The following is a 23,512-nucleotide window of genomic DNA, read 5'->3' as shown; positions in this document are numbered from 1 at the left end:
CGCATGTATTTGGACCTAAATGCTTGGAAGAACTGAAAGGAAATCAACTGTAATGTACAACCTGTCACATTGCCAGTTCCTTAAACTCCTCGGCCAAATCACTGGAAAACCCCAAGAGGCGGGGCGAAATAAAAGACATCCGAAATGACCAATGAACGCTGTGGCTGCCACTCATTGGCCAATAGGAGAGCAAGTTTCTCTCCACTGATGTAGCATGTGTTTGGTTGAGCCGTCAGCTACACATTCACACACTGTAAATAATACTCACTGATGTCAGATGAAACAACGGCCTCGGCTCTACCAGTATTACTGGATTTTTTTTTTGTTTCCCTCAAAGTCTCGCCGAGATTTTTTCCAGCGGTTTTAAAGTGCACGGAGGAGGCTGCTGTCCCTCCATTAACCGGTAGTATCCAGCGCTGGCTTCAGCTAAGCGCATCCGACAATGTCACATAAACAGCATCATCACTAGAAGCGCCACGAGATCTTCACTGGAATAATCTTTCTCCAAATGCCGTCGAAGACAGACGGGTGAATACCGGGATATTTAAACGTAACGTAAGGTAAGAGCAGTCTGATCTGCTTGTGCTGATGTCACCTGTTTACCTCTAGAGTCTGACTCTGATGCATGATCAGTTTCAGATCTATTACTGTAACAGGACCCACTGATTATACATGACAACACAGCGTTATCCAGCGATGACATTATATCTAAACCGAGCTCTAGGACTAGGAATAACCGCTAAATAGAAAGCTGTTAGTTTGCATCCTGTACCTGATCATTGTCATTTAGTGTAAGGCCTGTCCATCTCTGCTGCATCGTCTTCGCCCAGCAGTCACAGTCACTGTCTAGAGAAAGTGCATAACGCTGATGTGATGTTTACATTGGTGTATTACATAATGAATTCTGTAATTGCATTTCTAAAAGCCTGTTCATATTGCTCATGTATTGGTATTACAGGTGGGTGTTCCCAGCTCTGCATGTTTCTTTTGAGTTGACATGGCATCAACTTCTCAGATCACTGTCTGTTGAATATTAAAGGATGGATGATGTGGAGGGAAAAACAGTCAACATGAACATTTTCGCTCAGAGCTGGAGTCACTCACAGTGATTTACTATTTTTTCCAGAGCTGTGGTTCCCTGTTTTCTTAGGAGGGCCCTATTTAATACATCATGAACATCACAGCTCAGATGATTGACTTAAAATTAGAGGCGAACAAGTGCCATTGAGATGTGTGGGAATGCTATCAGATTGCTTTGTCCAGGTATTATTGACCTCCTTGATCCTTTCGGCCTTAAATCAAGTAGGCTTTGCTTGACTTGAAACCCTTTGACGTGTTTGCCCAGATTCCTAATATTTACCAGCATGGCAGACAATGCATGGATAGGATGAAGAGTTATGTTTTTCAAAACCTTGTTGGCCTTTTTAGGATGTCCCAAATCACTGCCAGATGACCTGAACTGCTGGATTTTTCTTACATTTCAGACAGCAGATGACGTGGAATATTAGTAAAAGGTCATGAATTGAAGTTTTCTCTGTCTCGTCTTGTATTTTCGATATTAGTCATTATGCAGTAGTGGCATTTGTGCACCATTATTGTGCATACAGGAAGCTCTGAGTGAGATTTAATTTGCTGCATGAATTCCCCTGCTGCTGGGGAAAAACCGAACAGTCACACAGTCTGTGTGTTGATACAACTGTTTTCGGCTGGTTATTGTTGTGTTGTGGTCATTGATGAAGTATGCCATCAACCCTAGTCAGTGGCTGTCATGTGATGTTGCTTAAAGGAATAGTTCACCCATAAATTAAGTTCTTTCATCATTTACTAACCCCCATGTTGTGCCAAAACTGCATACTTTCTTCCATAGAATACAAAAGAAGATATTTAAAAGATGCTGAAAACCTGTATGTAATCCATACCTTTCATTGTATGTACAAAAACACAGGGACAACTTCAAAATAAGTTTTTTACGGGTTTTACAAATATTTTTTTTTACAGTTTGGAATGACTTGAGGGTGAATAAATAATGACAGAATTGAATTTTTTTGGGTAAACTAAGATTCACTGTTTTAATATGATGTGTCGAATTGTTTGATGGGGGGAAAAACAGCAGAGGTGGGGTGTAGGTAGAATGTTAATGCTTAAGTCTTGTGGTGTATGAGCGGTTGAAACAGACAGCGTTTCTCTCCGTGTCCTGTAGCAGTCTGTCTGACGCCATGGTGTTTCCATTCAGGTCATTTCACTCATGCATTGCTGTTTAGGACAACTTTGTGTTAGTTAAGAACAGAACTGCATTCAACGTGCTCTGAATGTGTTCCATTTTCCACAGTTCATTTCATTAATTTGCATAAATTACATTGAAAATACTTCAATAATTAACAATCTGGTTTTATTTGCTTTATTTTATTCAAAAAAATGATGACAGAATGTAACAGTACTATTCTGATAGGTGTTGACAGCATTTTTGATACTGAGAAGTTCTTATATTTATTAACCTCATGTACATTTAGGCATATCTGCAGTAGTGGAGTCTGTATGCATCCTTGCACAGTGTTCCCAGCCATGGCCCTGCAGATGCTAATTATGGTATTATTATGGCAAATTTTAGTGGGTCATTGCTAGTTCTCTGGAGGGGAGCAGGAAGGATAGGTCAGAGCTGGTAATTTTATGCGGCAACACATTGGGTACCAAATTCCCTTTAAGGCTAGTCAGTTCACTCGGCAGCCAGAATTGTGACACCCCCAGGCAGACAGCTATTTTCAGCCATGCAAGTACAGATTCAAGATTCAAGATTTTTATTCGTCACATACACAATTAATATAGAGCATATATTAGGGCTGGGCGATATGGCCTAAAAAAAAAATCCCCGATTTTAAAAAAAAAAAATCCGATTTACGATTTAAATCGATTTTTTTTCCCCCTACTTAAAATCAATATTCAGATGACAAAGAAATTGTTCAAAACAAGTTTTAACTTTATTTTGTTTTGATTTTACCTTCTGGGATTTGATCTGGATTCCCCCTTCAGGTTAAATTGCAATCAGAAACAACAAGCCAAAAAGACAAGATGGCAGGTCCTGCCATTGTAAACCTTGAAAACGTTACATAAAATAAAATGTAACATAACATTCTTATCATACTGGATACAGTCTGTAAGACTGTCAAAGGTCTTTACTATTTATTTATTTTTTTTCATGGGAGCCGCACTGATAGGGCAGAGTCAATCAGAGAGCCACTTTTACCGCAAAGTATCAAAAGCTAAATCTAGTCACAAAAACCATGTCTTTTTATCAATCTGTCATCCCTGATATGCAATGCAATACAAAAGGGGCTATCATTCTTTATCATTTACCAGTCAAATTTGTAACTGAGACAAGATGATTTAAAAAAAAAAAAAAAAAAAAAAGCAGTATTACCTTAATGCTGGAAAGATTATACTAGCCCATCATGCATCTAACCATCCATGTGCACACTCGGTGTTAAGAGCTGTTAAGATTAAAACTGCAAACTCCGCAGTGAGTCAGTGTCATGGACGTAGGACAGAGCAAGTGTAAATATATTTTCTAGTCTATATCTCCATCTTGTTGTAAATAGAGCAGACAGTGTCTAACTGTGTCTACACCGTTAGATAACAAGAATAACAACGGCAGCTATTTTCATGAAAATCAAATACACATCTTCAGTTTTTGAATTTTAGGTAGACTATGTTTACTAAGGTTAGATTAATATATTAAATACATTTAATTAGCCTAATTACAATTAATAAAATTAAGAAGAATGTAAGAATTTCGTTTTGAAAAATTGCCATTTTATCTGCATGCATAATTTTAGACAATTATCCAAGAATTTCGGTACAAACAGTAAACATTAGGCCTGCTAGAGACATTTTATGTCGGAGCGGGATCTGAGCGGGAATTGGTTTATGGCGAGGGTGAGCGGAATATTAACGGGGCGCTTGCTTGGTGCTGCTGAGCGACTGAGTGGAGCGCACGTCCATACAGCGGGAAACGTAGTATAAACAAAGGGCCTATTAATTTTTTTTTTTTTGCATTTTCTCTTATTGTGTAAGGCCAAGTTTAAATGCCCTTCCGAAACGGTTGCTTTTGGTGACGTGAATAAGTATATAGCACAGGAATTTAGGATTTCATTGGTTTGTATGTGGCCAATTGTAAATGGTTTTAACAGATCACATAACCATCTGATTAGTAAAAAAAAATATCTGAAGTGGCCAAGTGTAAATATGCCCAAACAGATGATTGTAAAGCGGGACTTTCATTCCTACATTTACGATTTCCCCTAGGGCTGACGCAATTTCTGATTTTTTTTTTATAAAAACGATTATCAAAAGAATTCATGAAAACGATACTATTTTTTAAAATACTATCAGTCAAATTGGCCAATGAATCGCACTCAAAATATGAGCAGGGATCGTAACCATAACTGTACAAAAGAAAACAAAAAGATCTTACTGATGATCGGCACATCCTGCAGACTGGGGTGTCTAAAGGATCGATAAACTCACTGTGAACTTTTTTCCTTCTTCGCTTAGGGGTAAAAAGAAGTTTGAAAAATTCAGTTGAAAGCACTTTACACAATAGATTGGTTTAAAGCAAGCAGCTTTAGAAATATCAAACATGAAAAAACAGTGTTGATATTGCCCTCAGTTAGAATTACAGTGTTAGATATAAAGCATCTTTTCGGTCTTTTCATGTTTTTACACACTTCTGACCTTGACGGACTTAACAGGAAAAAATGGAGAAGATTTCTATGTCAAAGAAGGCAGAGCCCCAAAGCACACCTACCTACTACATAATTGCCACAGACCAGTGGTATTTGGAAGATTTATACCAGCTGGAATAAACTTTTCCGGAAAGTTTCCTTTGGAAAGCTGTTTCAAATTCCCCAGTGGAGCTCAAAACAAACATCATTTTGGCCTGATTTTGTAAGAAATGACATCACACCAGTTAGTTCTCCGGTTTTGCTTGAAGTATATTAGAGCCTTGACACCCTGTCTTTTTTTTAAAAATCAGAATCCAGAAAATTTCTCACACTGGCAAGCTAACTTTTTTGCATATGGGTTTGAGAGTCTCGCTTTTGTCTGTCATCTCCTTTGACATGATTTTATGCAGCAGTAGGAGCTATACACTGTCTTTTTCTTCTTTTTTATGTAAGTGACAGTGACAACTACAATATGTAGAATTATTTTCATATATATATATATATATATATAATATATATATATATATTTAATTTTTTTTTTTTAAATATCATAGTTTACCTCAATACTGGTATATTGTGACCCCCTACTATTTTTTACCATATTGTGGCTCAGGCTTTCTCTGTTACCGGCTGTGACAAAATCATGAGCTAAAAAGACACTAGACACACAAAAACTAGACTAACTTTGTTCTTAAACCTTTATACTCTCTCTGTTTTTTAATTATCCCCTGTCTCTCTTTTTCCAGCTCTTTTTGTCCATTCAGTCCATCCATCCCATTGAAAAGGTCATGAAGGCTTCCTCTTCCTAGTCCCACTGACCCACTAACCTTTGACGTCTGTTCCTGTCATCTTCAAACCTCTCCTGCTATGCAGCCATGAGCTCTGCGCTATGGAGCCAGGAAAAGCCAGCAGGCAGTTTCCGGGACGACTGGCACTTCTACATTGTGGTGAAGGAGTGCACTGTGGAAAAGCCGGGTCAGAAGACTCTGCGCATCCCACGCGGCAGCCTTGGCCAGGCCTGCCAGGAACGCAACAGCCTGGGTCGCACAATCCCACCCAGCAAGGGTAAGCGCAGCCTACGCATCCTGGACCAGACCAATGTGGTAGTGAGCGTGGATGAACGGGACGTTATGGAGCTTGAGGAGAAGCTGGCGGAGCTGCTGTTCCCCATCACCAACTGCGAAGAGCGTTACAGCCTGCTGTGCAACAGAGCGCGTCTGGACAGGGCACGCGACATCAACTGTGGATCAAAAGTTCGAGTGCAGCTGAGGTCTGGTGACGAGCCTCTTCCAGGTGTGGTCCGCTTTAAAGGACCTTTGCTGCCTGACCGAGCACTGAGTGGTATCTGGTTTGGTGTTGAATTGCTGGTGAGCAACACTGTTTGTCTTGTTTGACATTGTTTGTCTGGTTTTGGGTTCACCTGGTCCTTGAGCATGTAATCATTACAGAACAAAGCTACATTTGTCTCTGGGGCTGAGCTGGGAGATTTGGACGAACATAATTTAAGCCTGTAGGCTGCTCGTGTGGGTGAAGGCTAGTCTCAAACCTACCATCACACATCAACAATGTCTTTTGTTTATATGGCACATGCATGAGGTTATTTATGTGAGTTCTGATGTCTGTGTTGGTGTGTGTAATGTCTTTTTCTCCTTTGTCTTTCAGGAGGAGGGCCGGGGTCAAGGTTTCACCGAGGGCTCTTATCAGGGTCAGCAGCTGTTTCGTTGTGAAGATGAATGCGGTGTCTTTGTTGCACTGGATAAACTTGAGCTCTGGGAAGATGAGGTGGAACACGTGATAGTAGAGGGTAATGACCCGGAAATGGAAGGCGAAGGACCGCCACTGGAGATCAACTCTCGAGTGTTGGTGCAGACACGGGATGGCCCGGAACGGGGCACTGTTATTTTCTGTGACTTACTGCCTGGCAATGAGAGTCTTGGATACTACGTTGGTGTTGATATGGTAAATGAATTAGACGGTGATGGTGAATAGCTGTTTTTAGCTGCAAGTTACACTTGCATGCTCTGTATTTGTTTAGGCAATTCAGATATTTTAGAAAGTGCTATTTAAGTTGATGATTAAGTTTATGATTAATAAATTATTGAGGATGCACGATATACATATTCTGGCTGATGAGGTAAGACCTTCGTTCAATTTAGCAAGGCAACTACCACATTCAAGGCCCAGAAAGGTAGTAAGGATATTGTTAAAATAGCCCATGTGACCTCAGTGGTTCAGCCTTAATTTTATGAAGCTACAATAATATTTTTTGCTCGCAAAGAAAATGAAAATAACAGCTTTATTCAATGATTTATTCTCTTCTTGGCCAGTCTCCCAATTCACGATTCAATCTACTATTGTAGCTTCATAAAATGAATGTTGAACCACTGATGTCACACTATAAAGGGGTCATATGATGCGATTTCAAGTTTTCCTTTCTCTTTAGAGTGTTACAAGCTGTTCATGCATAGATAAGATCCCTAAAGTTGCAAAGACTAAAGTCTCAAACCCAAAGACAGGGCTCCAAACAAAAAAAATGAGTAAGGAGCCATTGGCTTCTATAAGAAAAAAAAAATGTAGGCGCCAAATTATTTTTTAGGTGCCACAGAATAAACGTGTTTTTATTTATTTTATTAATTTTATTATTATTATTATTATTATTATTATTTATTATTATTTATTTTTTACAATTTCAACATTTCAGTCATACTGTCATGTGTTTATGTCTGAATTTTTCTTGACTTCATCAGCATTTTAATCCATCTTGTAGATGACCTGGGAATTAAGGTGAACTTGAAATATACAGTAACAAAGAATTGTTCATTATCTGTACCAATATCATGGGCCTTAAGCATCACTTGGCCACTGAGTGTAGTTTGGGCTCCTCCTCAGTGCATCCTGGAAATGTTATCATACACTCTTAAAAATAAAGGTATTTTACGCTGCCATAGAAGAACCTTTTTTGTCTAAATGGTTTCATAAAAAACCTTTAAAATCTGAAGAACTTTTATGTTTCACAAAAGGTTGTTTGTGGCGAAAGAAGGTTCTTCAGATTATAAAAAGTTGAGAAAGAGATGGTTCTTAAAAGAACCTTTGACTGAATGGTTCTTTGTGGAACCAAAAATGGTTCTGTGAAGAACCTTTTAAGCACCTTTATTTTTAAGAGTGTATGTGTTCCACACTTTCAGTCTGTTTTTCTTAATTAGTAAAATGCAATTTTATAGGAGGAGTTGAATCATAAACAACAGGTTAAGTAAAAATATTAAAATGCAATAACGCATAAATATAGCAAAATGCTCCTCTTTATAGTTATTTTTCTAGGTGACTGAGCTTTATTACACCGAATGGTTATTCTGAGGTAATTGTATATTAAGTTGCAATGTTTACAAGTTTTACACGTTTTCCACAGTTTGAAACACTGAATGAGTTTTTACACGAGACATTTCAGTAATTTGTATTGTAGGCTCTCTTATAAAACAGATGTTAATTCATGTTCATTATATACTACAGTAGTAAAGAGAAAGATTAAATCGGTTACTTGCCCCTTGAACTGAGGTGCTAAAGCGATCGCGCCTGCCGCATTAAAGAGTGCCAAAAAACTGTATTTATTGTTTGTATTTCGTTATGAATTTTGAATAATTTTAAAACTGATATTTTATTTATTAAAAAGTAACAAAGCACAAAGCTTTTTGCGATTACTGGACGACAAGTGCGCTTCAAATAATGAAGTTCACACATTAACAGAGCACAGCAGAGACCTAAGATCTTGTTAAGAAGAAGCCATATTATTAATGATTATAAACGAGAATTGTTAACGATATTGCCAATATCCACTCAACTGACAGCTTTACCGGTTGTAGTTTGTTCAAGTTGTGCACGATATAGACGTTGCTTTTCTGCACTTTAACTTGCACGGCTCCGTAATTTCCATCTCTCGCGCTGCACATCTGAGCTGCGTTTATCAGGTGTGTCAGCGCTGCTGTGCTGCAGAGATGAGGACTGTTTGAAACTCTTTTTTTCCACTAAAACTTTGACGCGCATCGTCTATGTTTAATACGTGAACATAGCAAATATGATATGATCGCTAAACAATCAGGAAAAATGGCATTACATGCAATTTTTTTGTTATAACGTGTAAATACATAGGCCTAGTCGCCAGTGACGACCTCAGCAAAAACTTCACTCGCAATTTAATATTTTTGGTCACAAATGCGACCGTTTTAGTTGCAGTTTGGAGCCCTGCAAAGAGATATTCTTCATAAAAGTTAAGACTCGTCCACGCCCTCCTAAAACGCTTCATTTAAACACGCCCCCACGTCTACATCACTGTGTGGAAAGATTTAAATAACACCGCCCAAATGTTCACGCAAAGAAAGAAGGAGTAACTTTTATTCCAGCTGTAGTATTCTTGTTGCCATCGCCGCCATATCATGGAGATACTGTGTTTTTCGTTGTGAAATCGAAACTACTTTGTTTGGCCTTCCAAAAGAGGACACAACTAGAAATCAGTGGTTAAGTTGTATTTACAACACTGTTCCAGCGCAATTCAAATCAAATATTTGTGTGTGTGCAATGCATTTAACTGAGGACTGTTTCCTGAACCTACAATGCTGGCTGTTCTGACTCTCAAAGTATGTTTTCCTATTTAAAGAATTTGCCACTTTCATGATTCAAACAGGAGTTTTGAGCAGTGTAGAGTAGGCTTGTAGTTTGTAATTTTTCCGATCACAAATGCAGACATGGTTTTATGTTTACGGGGTGCGATATGCAACGCAACGCATAAAAATACAACATAAGGCATTATAATCTGTAATTATGTCCCCATTGGATGCAACAAATGCCTCGTTTGTAATGGGTTTTATCGGTTTTGTCTCGTCATGCCGGGACACGGCATCACAGTATGGTAAGTGGCGTAACATTTCCGTCACACACTTGAGGTATTCGGGCAATCACAAAGCACTGGATAGCTGGCCAATCAGAGCACACCTCGCTTTTCAGAACTATGAGCTTTGTAAAAATCAAACGCATTTCAGAAAAGCGGGGCATAGAGGAGCAACAATAATGTACAGTATGTGGAAAATAATGTGTTTTTTGAACCTTAAACCACACAAACACTGCATTACACCAAATACACAAAATAATGTTCTTTTTAGCAACATCATATAACCCCTTTAAGGATGTCCTTACTATGTTTCTGGGCCTTGAACATAGCAGTTCCTCTGCTGTCTATGGAGGGTCAGAAAGCTCTCGGATTTCATCAAAAATATCTTAATTTGTGTTCCAAAGATGAATGAATGAAGGTATTGTGGGTTTGGAATGACATAAGTATGAGTAATTCCTGACAGACTTTTCATTTTTAGGTAAACTAACCCTAAAATTCTCTGTTATTTTGTCTAAATAACATATTTTCGAGATTTGATAAAGATTACATTTAACAGTGTTATTAAATTATGAGTGTTTTTAAACATTAACTTTAAGTTATGGGACCAATATATTGTTTGTCTCTTTAAAATACACTACCATTCAAATGTTTAGGGTCATTAAGATTTTTAAAGAAATATAGCTTCTATTTAGAATGGGCATATTTAAATTTATAATGACATTTAAAGTCTTATGAACGATTTCTAAAATAAATGCTGTTCTTTTGAATTCATCAAAGAATCCAAGGGGGGAAAAAGCAAATCAGCATACTAGAATGATTTCTGAAGGATCATGTGACACTGAAGAGTGTAATGGCTGCTGAAAATGCAGCTGTCATCCCAGGAATAAATTACATTTGAAAATGGATTACAATAGAAAATGGCTAAATCGTAATAATATTTCACAATATTACTTTTGCAGATTTATGCAAGCATAACTTTATAACATTAAAAACATCTTTCTGACCCCAAACTTTTGAATGGTAGTGTATGTCAAAATAGTTTGGATGTTCACCTCCAGTGAGACAGATGTCAGCAAAGGAGAGATGTAGAGACAGCTCAGTTTTCTCTGTGACCACCATAATGGCATGCTGCCAAATGCTCACACAAGACACAACCAACACACGCCATTCCACTGTTCTCGTCTTTTCACCCTTTGTTTTTCTCTCTTCTGTTAAGCTGTCACTGCTCTCTCAGCAGAGCTCAGCTGCACTTGCTATCACTGACATCTAAATAGTGTAGATGTGAAAAGGTTTAGGTTTTGAAGAGTTTACATTATTTTGCTCTTGGTCTTTTGAGTAATAGATTGTATAGATTAGACTTAAAATATATTTGGGTCTATTTAGTAAGTTAATGCTTGTATTATTATTATAACTAATGTAAAATACACTAAGAAGATTTGATGAGGTTGGTTTTGTTTGTTTGAACATACATAAAATAGTGCCTAGCAAAAGGCTATACATTAGAAATCTAGATTAAAACATAACAGTAGAGATCTGGTATGTAAAGGGTGTGGGTTTAGAGTCCAGAGACATCAGTCATTCCGATGGTAGTGTAGGTTGTGTTCTCAGTTAGTGAGACAGGTCCTGTCTGGGTCAGAACAAGAATGCAGATGAAGGTTTCCATTAGGAGATAGAGACAGGCCAGCCTTTGTTTGGCTTGGTTTATTTTGAGATGGAAATTACAGTGTTGTAGATGCAAACGTTTATGAGATGATCTAGGTCAGGTGCAGTAATAGGGTGCTGTACCTCTCGCCCTCAGGACAATCCCATTGGAGACTGGGATGGGATCTTTGACGGCAAACAGCTGTGTAATTTTGCTAGTCTTGAACACACCCGTCTCGTCCCCATCTGTGATGTGATGCCAGGTAAGGGCTCTCTCTTCATACTTCTGTATTCTTTCAGATGAGGGTATTAGATTTTATTCTGGCTTTGAGTTTGCTTACTGCTAGTTTGAGCACCACAGATTCAAAGTACAACAAGTAACTTGGTTGTTACAAAAGTTAAAATGTAATGTTTTATAAAATATAAATGAATTTACAAAATTTAATGCATTCATTGCATTTATTAAAATGTATTTGCATTTTAAAAAAAGAAAATTGCTTTTCTATGGAGTGTTTATGGATTATTGATATTTATTTGTATGTTTTAGATTTCAAATCAGGGTGTAGGCTAAATATTTGTTGTCAGAAAGCAAAGGGCTCTAGTGTGTGTGTGTATGTGTGTGTGTGAGTCATGTTAACACACAGGAAACAGAAGCTCTTTTGTCTAAAGGCCTTGTTTTTTTGTGAGTGGAGTGTGTGGAGCTCTCTTTGTTCCCTCTGTTTATTGATTTGTTTGTTTGTGTGCATGTGTATGTGTGTGGGCAAAACATCTTGTCTTGGTTAATGTCTTAAAGCTACCACTCTTCCTTAGTTTATCTTTGAAACTAAAGGGATCTGTAAGTGCAGTCATCAGTGTGTAACATGCTGCTTTGTTATATTACCAAAAGTATTAGTATTTTGTATAACAGTAAACGTATATATCAGGTTATATTTGTTAAAAGTTTTAACCAAAAATGTTTTATATATTTCATAATTATAAAATAGTACCTATTTTTTTATAAAAAAAAAATAAATTAAAAAAAAAAATACATTTTGTTATTTTTATTTGGAACTTGCACCAAAAGATCAGATTAATAAATTGTTAATGTTATTTGACAAATCCATACAATACAATAACCTTGAAAATCTAAATTTAAGTAAAAAAAAAAAAAATGTAAGGATCTTGTGGATTTTGAACAACATGAGAAAATTGTGATTTTCTTGTCTTTTTTTTTTTTTTTTTTTTTAAGGCAAGCTATTTGCTTGTATTGAAACTTGTCTGTCTTTATTTGTTTGCAGAATACTCCATGCAGGATCAGAGGCTGCCCAAAGTCTTCGCCTGCAGGGGCAGCAGTGACAAACCTGGCAGCCAGAGCAAACCAAAGAGCAAAGGTATTATTCCTGTTATATGTTTATACAGTTAATTGTGGTTGGCATTATGAGCAAACTTTTATGTATGAGTAATTTCATTTCTTTATATAGTTTTATATTTTATTTTTTTGCTGGAAATAATTTTATAACACCAACATTTAGATACCAATGGAATTTCACTATTTCAATACCAGTGCAAAGACTACTCTAACCAATTTGAGTAAAAAGATTAAACAGTCAATGTTTTTCAGTCAAGAGAAATGAGTGATTTTTCTCCTCCAGTTTGATTACCACTAACAGCATAGACAGCATCAGGTATATTAGGCTGATGATGCTTTCAAAACTAATACAATTTACTTTACTTTTAGAAAGTTTGTGGTTTTGAAAACTGCTATTTAAAAAGATTAGTTTTTTTTGTTTAAAACACAAAAGAAAGAAAGAAAGAAAGAAAGAAAGAAGGAAAGAAAACCATAATTTTAAGTACTGATGTACATCCTTTAAGGAAGAAGCACTCTCTCACACACTTTGTCTCTTGCTCTTACTGGCTCTAATGTTGTTTGCTGCTCTTTTGCTTAAATTAGTAAATGTGTCCTAAATTCTGTTCTGATGGATCATGTGAAATCTTCACCAGACATGTGATTTCAGCTAGAATGCCCACACAAATGAGTTGTTGAACATGTAATCCCACATGTATTCCCTCTTGCTATAACTCTCTCTATCTCTATCTCTCTTTCTCCCTCTCTTTCTCCCTCTCTCTCTCTCACACACACACACACACACACACTGTTTACTGTCTTCCTGTTTTCCTATCTTCCTATCGTGACTGTTATTCAGGGTTAGGCCTGCAGCCTGGCAGCAGGAGCAAGTCTGAGTTTTATTATACACTAAATGGCAGCTCGGCTGATCACCCTGCTCAATCCAAAGCCAAAAGCACATGGTACATAGATGAAGGTAATCAATAATCAATACAGATGGACAGACTGGAAAACTCTAATAATAAACATCTTAACAGCAAGGTGCCTTTCTGCTAATATTCAGCCTAAAATTAGACCACACTCAACTGTAGTTACCTTTACTATTCTTGGTAAGAAAAAGACACGTTAATCAGTGCCTTTGAATGCATCAGTGGTGATTTGAAAAGGCAGCTTGCTGCTGAGATCTTTTATTGGGAGTCCGGTTCACTGTGACATGAATGGCGCATGACCTCATAGCATGACATCACTGATCAGAAAATCTCAGGTGTCATTCTGAATGTTCTGTGCTACAGGCATTTCAGATTCAGTTTTCAACTAAATGTAAATATAAGGCAATAAGAAATAAATGAGAATGAATAAATCAGAAATGTATTTACTGTATCTCTGTTATTTTCTTTTTTTTTAATCTTTTTTAGAAAACTTCATTAATTTGCATCACATAAAATGTTTAGTATTTATGTCAGTTTTATGTATGATTTGTGAAATTCATACATTTCACAAATCATACATAAATATAGATAGATATTTGATATATCTCCACTCATCCATTGTGTAATTGTGTGTGTTTGAATGTTTGTATTTGGCACTGAACACATTGGGAGACTGTATTCCTTAAATATTGCTTTCATCTGTGTAATTATTTCATATTTCATGTCACTAAGTGCACTTTTGGAGAATGTTCCAGGGGCGGTATGTGATTGGTTAAGGGGTTTATATTGTGTGTGTGTGGCATTTGCTGCTTTCATTCTCTTTCACCAGACTGTTATTCTTTCAGTGGTGACTTTTTTTCTGTAGTCCAGTGTTTCTTAAGTATCTTCATATTTCATGTGTTGGTGTGTGCTTCAGTGAGGAGAAAATAGCCAGCTCTAATCAGCTTTGAAAGGACATCATATAAGTTATTTTAGTATACATGACCGTTCAAAAGTTTGAGTCAACAAGATTTTTTTTCTGTCAGCAAGGATGCATTTAATTGATCAAAAGTGATGGTGCATGCACACACACACACACACACACTTTGAACTTTCTATTCATCAAATAATGCAGGAATTGGATAAATTTAATTTAAAATGGATATTTTACCCACTTTCCGCATATATTAAGAAATGTTATTTGAGTCCCACATCAGCATTATGCTTTTTTCTGAAGGATCATGTGACACTAGAAAACTGTTATCTTAAAGGGGTCATATGATGCGATATCAATTTTTCCTTTCTCTTTGGAGTGTTACAAGCTCTTGGTGAATAAAGAAGATCTGTAAAGTTGCAAAGACTAAAGTCTCAAATCCAAAGAGATATTCTTTATAAAAGTTAAGACTTGTCCACGTCCTCCTAAAACGACTCGTTCTAACACGCCCCCACATCTCTACGTCACTATGTGGGAAGATTTGCATAACGCAAATCTAATGGATTCACAGATGTTCCGAAATGTTCATGCAAAGAAAGAAGGCGCACCTTTTATTCTCGCTATTGCCGCCGGCGCCATTTTATGGAGAAGCTATGTGTTTCATTGTGAAAGTGAAACTACTTTGTTTGGCCTTCCAAAAGAGCACGATATCCGCTTTGTCATGCCTTGAGCTGATCTTTGTTGGTCGCTGAGGAAATACATCAACTTCACGCTCACCGTGGATGAAGCGGAGTCCAGCCCGGGCTCGTCACATGTGGTTGCCGCAATCCCTGGCTGCTCCTTCGTCAAATCCGCCGGCTGTTCCTCGTTTACTCAAGCCACGGGCCCTTCCTTACTCGAGCCCCTGGCTGTTTTTTGAACCTTAAAAGACATAAACACATTTCATGACACCAAATACACAAAATAATGTTCTTTTTAGCAACATCATATGATCCCTTTAAATTGTAATAATATTTTGACAATATTGCAGTTTTACTGTATTTTTGATCAAATAAATGCGTCATTGTTAAGCATAAGAAGCTCACCAAAAAATTAAGAATGAACCCCAAACTTTTGAACGGCAATATAGCAGTATATAAATGTAAATATACTTAATGACAGATGACTGTTCAATTCAAGACACTATTGTGAACCATTTAGGATCTGTGAATCCATTAAATCCATTTATTAGGATGTCATCTGATCAGTTTATATTCCTGGTCCTCCACACTGATGCAACATCTGGTTATCATGACCTCTTGGTACAGCCTCTTATTTCTTTGGCTTTGTTTCTTGATAGTCGGCGAGGACCCGGCCAAATCCCTGACGGACACGCCCCCAGACCTCAACCCAAGCTCGTCCCCTTCTCGAGCTCCGCCCACAACCTCCTCGCTGTCCAATGATAACAAGTTCCACTCCCTCCCCTTCAGCTTGAGCCACAAAGTTGGCTCCAGTGGGAGCATGAGCCATGGCCCTCTCTCCCTGTCCGCGGGCTCAGTGATGGGGGAGCACCAAGAGGTCCTGCCACCTGCCACCACTCCTGTCCAGAGGCCTCCCTCACCACCACAAGGCCAGCCAGGGTTAGAGGTCGGTTCATTGGTGGAGGTCAAAGAGAACCCACCGCTTTGCGGGGTCATCCGCTGGGTTGGTTTACCTCCAGGACTACAAGAGCCACTAGCTGGGCTGGAGCTGGTCAGTAGATTTATTTGTGTGTGTTTGCTGTAGCTACTGCAACTATATTATAAGTTATAAGCACCAAATCAGCACATCAGTATGATTTCTGCTGAAAATTATGCTTTGCCCTCACAGAAATAAATCACGTTAAATATATATATATATATATATATATATATATATATATATATATATATATATATATATTATAAACTTTCTTTTTTACATTTTTGATTATTTTTGATCAAATGAATGCAACTTTGATGAGCATGAGACTTCTTCCAAAAAAAATGTAAAAACATTTTTGCTCTTTCTCTCTCTCTAACAATATAACTGTTTTACTATATTTTTGATCAACTAAATGGATCTTTGGGCATAAAAGACGTCTTTCAAAAACATTGAAAAAAAAATTGCTGTTATATGTTTCTTTTGTGTGTGTTTAGGAGGAGGAGTGTGTGGGCTGCACTGATGGAACGTTTAAAGGGATTCGTTATTTTACGTGTCCACCAAAGAAAGCTCTGTTTGTCAAACTGAAGTGCTGCAGGCCTGACTCAAGATTCCCATCCTTACATCATTCACCCAACCCCATAGAACGATGCAACTCCATAGGTAAGAAATATACTTTAATTGTCAGTCCATGCTCCTCAGGGATATGTAATGTTAATGTCCAGTGCTATACAAGCTTTATAAACAGCATATGCTACATCATTTTGAGTTTTCTAAAAAAAAAAAAAAATTGACTCGGGTGTTTGTAGGAGCAAAAATTGCAGGTACATTAAAGGCTCAATATGTAAGTTTTCGTCGCTAGAGGGCTCGTATTCAAAACAAACAAACAAAAAGGCGTAGTTTGATGACGCTGTGACTGAGTGTGGAATCGTGGGAGTTGTCGTCTTCATCCCCACAGCTGATGCAATCTGACGGGACTCGGGCAGAAATCATGTCCGTGGATGAGCTAATGATTTATTAATGTAGCAGAATGAAGCAGGGTGAGGCTGAAAGCTGTCAAATCGAAACGAGGCCGCTGAATGAGCGTGACACAAGGCTCGAAAGCAGTGGAGCTTTTATTATGAAAGTGTTGAAAGCGTTACGATGCTTCCGGTCGTGCGTATGTAGGAAAAAAAGCAGCGCTGTTTTATCATACTAGATACGTTTGAGAGTTCTGTTACAATGCTACTCTGTGCGGTTGTCAACGGTCTATTAAAACACACAACATATTAAAGCGTCGTTGGTGTTTCCATGGTTTCTACAAAACAGTCGAGGGGTTATGACGTCATTGGCAGGCGACACAACGACACTATGGACACGGTCCGTGTCACTAGCTAAAATTGCTTATTTCTCTGGATTTAAACATTCTTTGGAATATTGTAAGTACACAAGTTAGCAAAATATATAACACTGTTCTAGTGGTTTTTGGTTATTTAATAAAAAAATCTTACATATTGTGCCTTTAACACACAAAAGCCCTTGCTTCATGCTTCATTTTCTGTGTTCTGCTCTGTCTAGTGCATAATTAAAAACACAAGCCTGTAAATGTATACTCCATTGATCCTGAACGTGGATAGATGCATTCTGTTTGTGCAAAGCGCTTTGAGCACTGAGATCACTAGTACATACGGATGATGTGATTTGAGCTCCACGCAAAAATAAAAAATCGTGCTGCACATGGACAGTGTGTGCAGACAGCAGCAGATTGTTCTGACAAAATTTACATTGCATAGACTGTACATGAGCTGGAGTGAAACACAGACAAGGGAAAAATACTGTTGGCATAACAGTGGAAGTAAATGACCCATATTCCATTTTTTTTTTTTTTTTTTTTTTTTTTAGTTTTCTAAATTCCTTTGTATGCATGTAAGTGGATGAACTGCTTGCATTACAGACATGTAGGTGCAGTTAGCTCCATGTAAACTGCTTTACTGATGTCATGTCTTTTTCTGGTATCTTTTTGAAAATGATGCACGAGCATGTCACCATGACAGAGCAGTTTGACTTAAATTTTGCAGAGATGAGAATAGAAAGTGATTCTTTCATACTAGTATTGTTAACTTGTACAATAAACAAATATTGTGGCTGTATTTTGAAAATAGCATGTTTTTTCATCATTTATATACACAATCATTTTGTTTTGTGTAGTATTAATTAACATTTGCACTGTAGATCCTCCAGTAAATCTTAACGTGTTGATGTCAGAACACGATTTAGAAAGTCTCTGAGCAGTGAAGCTCACACTGTAATTAATCGATATGACTGATCAGTGTTTTTTTTTTTTCTGTAGCTTTTGGGGGTTACCTAAGTGAAGTAGTTAATGAGAACACGCCTCCTCGGACAGAAAATGACAGTTTAGAGGTAATGGTGGGGAAAAAGAAAGGAATACAAGGACATTACAACTCCTGCTATCTGGACTCTACTCTGTTCTGGTGAGCATACACACCCAAACACACACACACACAGACACACAAAGTGTTTAATTTCTCTGTCTCTATGATATCTACACTGAGAGTTAAAAGTAGAAATGACTTTACACATTACATTTGTTTGATACTACTGCAATGAATTTGCTTAAAAGATAATTTCTTAATGTTAAATTTGTCTCTTTCTGCATGTCAGTCTTTTCTCCTTTAGTTCTGTGTTGGATACAGTGCTCCTGAGGCCAAGATCTAAAACTGATGTAGAATATTACAAAGAGACACAAGACTTACTGCGCACAGAAATAGTCAACCCACTACGAATGTGAGTGGCATACAGTTTATTACTGCATATTATTTGGCTCATAGAACTTGTAAACATTCTACATTTAAGTATTCATCCAAATATTCCCTTTTACTCATTCTCTGTGACAGACCTGGTTGTGACCTTTTATTAATCTGTGTGTGTGAATTTGTTAGACATGGCTACGTGTGCGCCACTAAAATCATGAAACTTAGGAGGATATTGGAGAAAGTGGAGGCAGCGTCAGGATTCACTTCAGAAGAGAAAGGTCAGAAAAGTCTCAAAGAAATGCATTGATGAAAAAATACTGCCCTCTAGAGATGCAAACAGAAGCTCTTAGGCACTTGTTTCATTCAGCTTTTGAGATATTTTCATGTTTGTTTGTAATATTGAGGAACAACACAAATGGTTGGAGCATTCATTATTAGAGGTGCGCCAGTTTGATTTTTACAGAAAATGTTTATACTGTACTGTATTGTGTTGTTGGAAAACACTACTCTCCTTTCAAAATATTAAGAAGTAATGATTTCGTCTACACAATATGACAGAAATATAATTATGTCAGACCTGTTGTAATATTATTATGTGAACTCTAGTTCTTAAATAATAGAACACGCCATCTCCTCAAAAATTTATATTATGATACCAAGTAGTTTGGGAGTGATTTTTTTTCTTTTCTTTTTTCAATTACTTCATAGACACTTATAAGGATCTTTTATCTTGAGTACATCCTGCTGTTTTAGGGAACATTGTGCAACCATACTGAAACACAGGTGACACCTATTATGTCCACTTTATGCTTTTATAAAGTTAATCACACATGGCCCTGATATGACACAGAGAACATTCCACTCTTAATAAAAGAAGAATACATAGTTAAAGTTCTACACTTTTATAATAAGGCTCCTAATTTATTGCACTCAAAATTGAATTGTTAAAAAAAAACAAAAAAAACCTCTACACAGATCTAGAGTGCCAAAAATTTATTAAATGCAAAATATTTATTATACTATAAGTTTATATTACGGTAGTCAAAGTTATCATGGTAACACTTTATTTGAAGGTGTCCTTGTTGCACGTTACATGTACTTACTATTATAATAACAATAAATTATGCATAATTACATGCAAGCAACACTAAGCCAAACATGTTTTTTCTACATGTAGTTTATTAATATTACTCAGTACTTAAATGTATAATTACATTATTACAAGGACTGTTATCATTATATGGCCCCACTTTATTTATTGTATTGTACTTACTTATAAACACATTATTTTTAATTTCTTTAACTTCTGTGTACTAACATTTAAATTAATAACTTGATAAGCTGCACTTATGTGCATACATGTTTTTACCTTGTACTTATAATAATAAAAAACTGGATGTATTACGCTGTTAATTACACTGTAATTATACTATTAACCCACCTTTAACCCATGCAAGTAAATATGTCCCTAAACTTACATGTATCAAAAATACATGGTACAAAAACTTTTTATTTAATTTTTTGCCATAAGTACATACTAGTTAAATACACCTAATATAAAGTGATTGATTGCCACAGTTCAAATATCTAAATGTGTTACAGTATATCAAAGCTTCTGTGTTGAGTGACAAAGTAAGGCATTCTCTTTCTGTTTAGATCCTGAGGAGTTCCTCAACATCCTTTTTCATCACATCCTGAGAGTCGATCCTCTTCTCAAACTTCGGTTCGTCTCTAACACACTTCAAATCCCTGCTAGAATCAGCATTCTTGGGAACTCACAAAGCTGTTATTAAAAAGTGGTGTTTTTTGTCTTTGTAAAAACATGATTGTATTATTTGCAGGTCTGCAGGACAGAAGGTTCAGGACTGTTACTTCTATCAAATCTTTATGGATAAGAAAGATAAAGTGTTGGTGCCAACCAGCCAGCAGCTTCTGGAGTGGTCCTTCATCAACAGTGATCTCAAATTTGCAGAGGTATGTACACAGGGTATGCTCTGAATCTTTCCTTTGTTGAACAACATAATTAGAGGAGAGGCCACTTTCACTTCCATGCTCTTTACAGTATATTCTTTTGTTTTTCTGTGAAAAAAAGCAAAAAATAAATAAATAAATAAAATGTTTTTATTTATTTTTATTCATTTTTATGTATTTATTTGGGGTCAGTAAGATTTGTTTAATCTTTTTGAAAGACGTCTCTTATGCTCACCCAGGTTGCAGTTTTTATTTTATTTTTTTTATACAGAATACAGTAAAAACAGTAATACTGTGAAATTGTAATTTAGATTCTTTGGTTTGGAATTTTTTAATTCGTTGTTTAGTTTTAATTAGTTAGTTTTTTGGGAATTTTAAAATTATTTAATTTATTTTATGTTTAATTTTTTTTTTACTTTATGAAGGTTATAGAAAACAAAAATGAAAAGATAATTAAGATGCATTTAGATGAGAATTTCCACATCTAAATATGTTTGTTAGTGTGGTGTAAGGACAAATGAAGGGCACTGTCATGTTCTTGTCTGTTTGTTTCTGTCCAGGCCCCTTCTTGCCTTATAATTCAGATGCCTCGCTTTGGGAAGGACTTTAAGATGTTTAATAAGATCTTCCCCTCTCTGGAGCTTGACATCACAGATCTGTTAGATGACAGTGAGTCAGTTCAATCACTGATTTGATTTGTGCTGTTATTAAAATACCATTCCACATACCAAAATAATATATCAGTGTTTGAGATAAAGAACTAATATTATTGTAATATGCATCATTCTGGCTGTGCTCTATGTTTTCTGTGTTTAAAGTAAAATGATACAACTAATGTTTTTCTCAGCTCCTAGAGAATGTCGAATTTGCGGTGGCTTAGCTCTTTACGAATGCAGAGAGTGCTATGAAGATTGTGACATCACACCAGGAAAGATCAAGCAGTTCTGCGAAAAGTGCAATACACAGGTAGGACACGAGATACAAACAAGGTCTTCCAGCTCTAAGAAAATTCAATTATCTTTATCTGCAGTACCTTTCATATCCACTAGATGGAGACTTTTCCAAATGAATAATGCTCAAACACGCTTATCTATAGCAGTTCCTTTCTGTGCTTAAATATACATTAATGTGCATATTTATATATACGTGTTTTTTTCTTTTCTTTATATCTGTCCTTGCATATGTGTTAATTTCCTGGACCTTTAGGTACATCTGCACCCGAGGCGTAAGTCTCATCGATATGTTAAGTTATCTATACCTAAAGAGCTGCAGGAGTCGGTTTGGAGACAGGGATCTTACCCTCACCAGCAGATGGAGCTGTTTGCTGTGCTCTGCATTGAGACGAGCCACTATGTTGCCTTTGTCAAATATGGATCTGCAGACTCGGCCTGGCTATTCTTCGATAGTATGGCTGACCGCGACGGTACAGAGGACTTTCTATTTGATATAATTTCCATATAATCTATCTAATATCATTTTAATAAAACTCTTACCTCTTGAGTTTTATTAAATTAATTGCTTCACTTTACTTTTACTGAATTGTCATCTTTTTTTTTTCTGTTTTTGGTGGCAGGCGGTCAGAACGGGTTTAACATCCCACAGGTGTCCCCATGCCCTGAAGTAGGGGCCTACCTGAAGATGACCCCAGAGGAACTCCACGCACTGGACCCCAAGAACATCCAGGGCTATGCACGTAGACTTCTCTGTGACGCCTATATGTGCATGTACCAGAGTCCCACCATGAGCCTCTATAAATAGAGAGGGAGAAATAAAGAAGGATGGAAAGGGAATGGCCGAGAAGGAGAGAGATGAGGGAACAGAGCAAAAGGGCTGTGGTGAAGAGAGAATGAGGAGGAAAAAAGTGCCCAGAAAAATGCACTCCCACGTCCGGTTGCCTCATCCTCTGTACTGCATCTCTCTGTACATACTGCAGGGTAAATACGGTCATGAGAGCGAAGGCGAGAGCAAGAGAATGAACAAAAAAGCCTATTTGCACTGTGTGAGAGCATATGTGTTTGTTGAAGTGTCGTTGTTGTTTTCTCTGATTTGTGCCGTCTTGGGCTCAGCTCAAACTCTTGAGTGTTCGGAGCGGTGTTTTGCACGGAGAGAATTCGCAATCTTTCCAGCCCTCAGGTGTTTCGCAGATCCTCACTCACCTGATGGCTTCCCATTCGCCACCTACCGCCAGAACTGACCCCTCCAAACAACAACACATTCTACCCCTGTAAATGAAGCCTTGGAACAACGGGATGTTTCCCTTTTGTGTGACTTACTTTTTATTTTTGTTCAACCCATCTTAATGCACTGCAGCATCCAGCATTAATTATAGTTCAGATGCACTGTGTGTAGTCCCTTGCTGTGAAGTCCTTGTCAGCAGAGCCCTTGACTGCCATGCACTGGTCCCAGATCAAGACTATACGAATGAGATGATTAAGCACACTTTTTTGTTTATTGGACATGAAGAATAATATAATTGAGCTTTTTCTTGTTAAAATAGGAATTATTTCATTTTACTATGATTTGTTTTTTTTTTAATGTGGAAATATTATTTTAAATATTGCAAAAAAAAAAAAAAAAAAAAAATACTAGCAGCTTCCCAGGCCATGCTCTCAAAATTGTAAATTAGTGGTAAATTACTTCTTACAGATACAAGTCAATTTTTGCAAATATTATGATGATATGAAATTCCAAAAGATACTGTTTTGCAGTCAAGTACATGTTCCTG

The 23,512-nt window shown here is 37.0% G+C and overlaps 1 protein-coding gene across 2 annotated transcripts; it reads left to right on the top strand.

Moving 5' to 3' along the window:
* Positions 1-113: 113 nt before the first annotated feature.
* Positions 114-23,056, top strand: LOC109044940 (ubiquitin carboxyl-terminal hydrolase CYLD-like). Of its 2 annotated transcripts, XM_042727897.1 has the most exons (17): positions 114-560; positions 5,465-6,085; positions 6,381-6,677; positions 11,396-11,501; positions 12,516-12,608; positions 13,422-13,538; positions 15,744-16,135; positions 16,561-16,726; positions 18,393-18,534; positions 18,725-18,847; positions 19,003-19,094; positions 20,473-20,539; positions 20,658-20,790; positions 21,348-21,456; positions 21,635-21,753; positions 21,994-22,210; positions 22,361-23,056. In XM_042727897.1, exons 2-17 carry the CDS (start codon positions 5,594-5,596, stop codon positions 22,543-22,545), a joined length of 2,850 nt encoding a protein of 949 aa, XP_042583831.1. In that variant the 5' UTR covers positions 114-560; positions 5,465-5,593; the 3' UTR covers positions 22,546-23,056. The 2 variants fall into 2 exon arrangements, with proteins under 2 accessions (XP_042583831.1, XP_042583832.1); XM_042727898.1 differs by lacking the exon at positions 13,422-13,538.
* The last annotated feature ends 456 nt before the right edge of the window (positions 23,057-23,512 follow it).

This window comes from Cyprinus carpio, chromosome B7 (genome assembly GCF_018340385.1).
Source record: "Cyprinus carpio isolate SPL01 chromosome B7, ASM1834038v1, whole genome shotgun sequence".
NCBI classification, from domain to species: domain Eukaryota; kingdom Metazoa; phylum Chordata; class Actinopteri; order Cypriniformes; family Cyprinidae; genus Cyprinus; species Cyprinus carpio.
The sequence above is the reverse complement of the archived record's forward strand: the minus strand, read 5'-3'. Positions and strand labels throughout refer to the sequence as shown.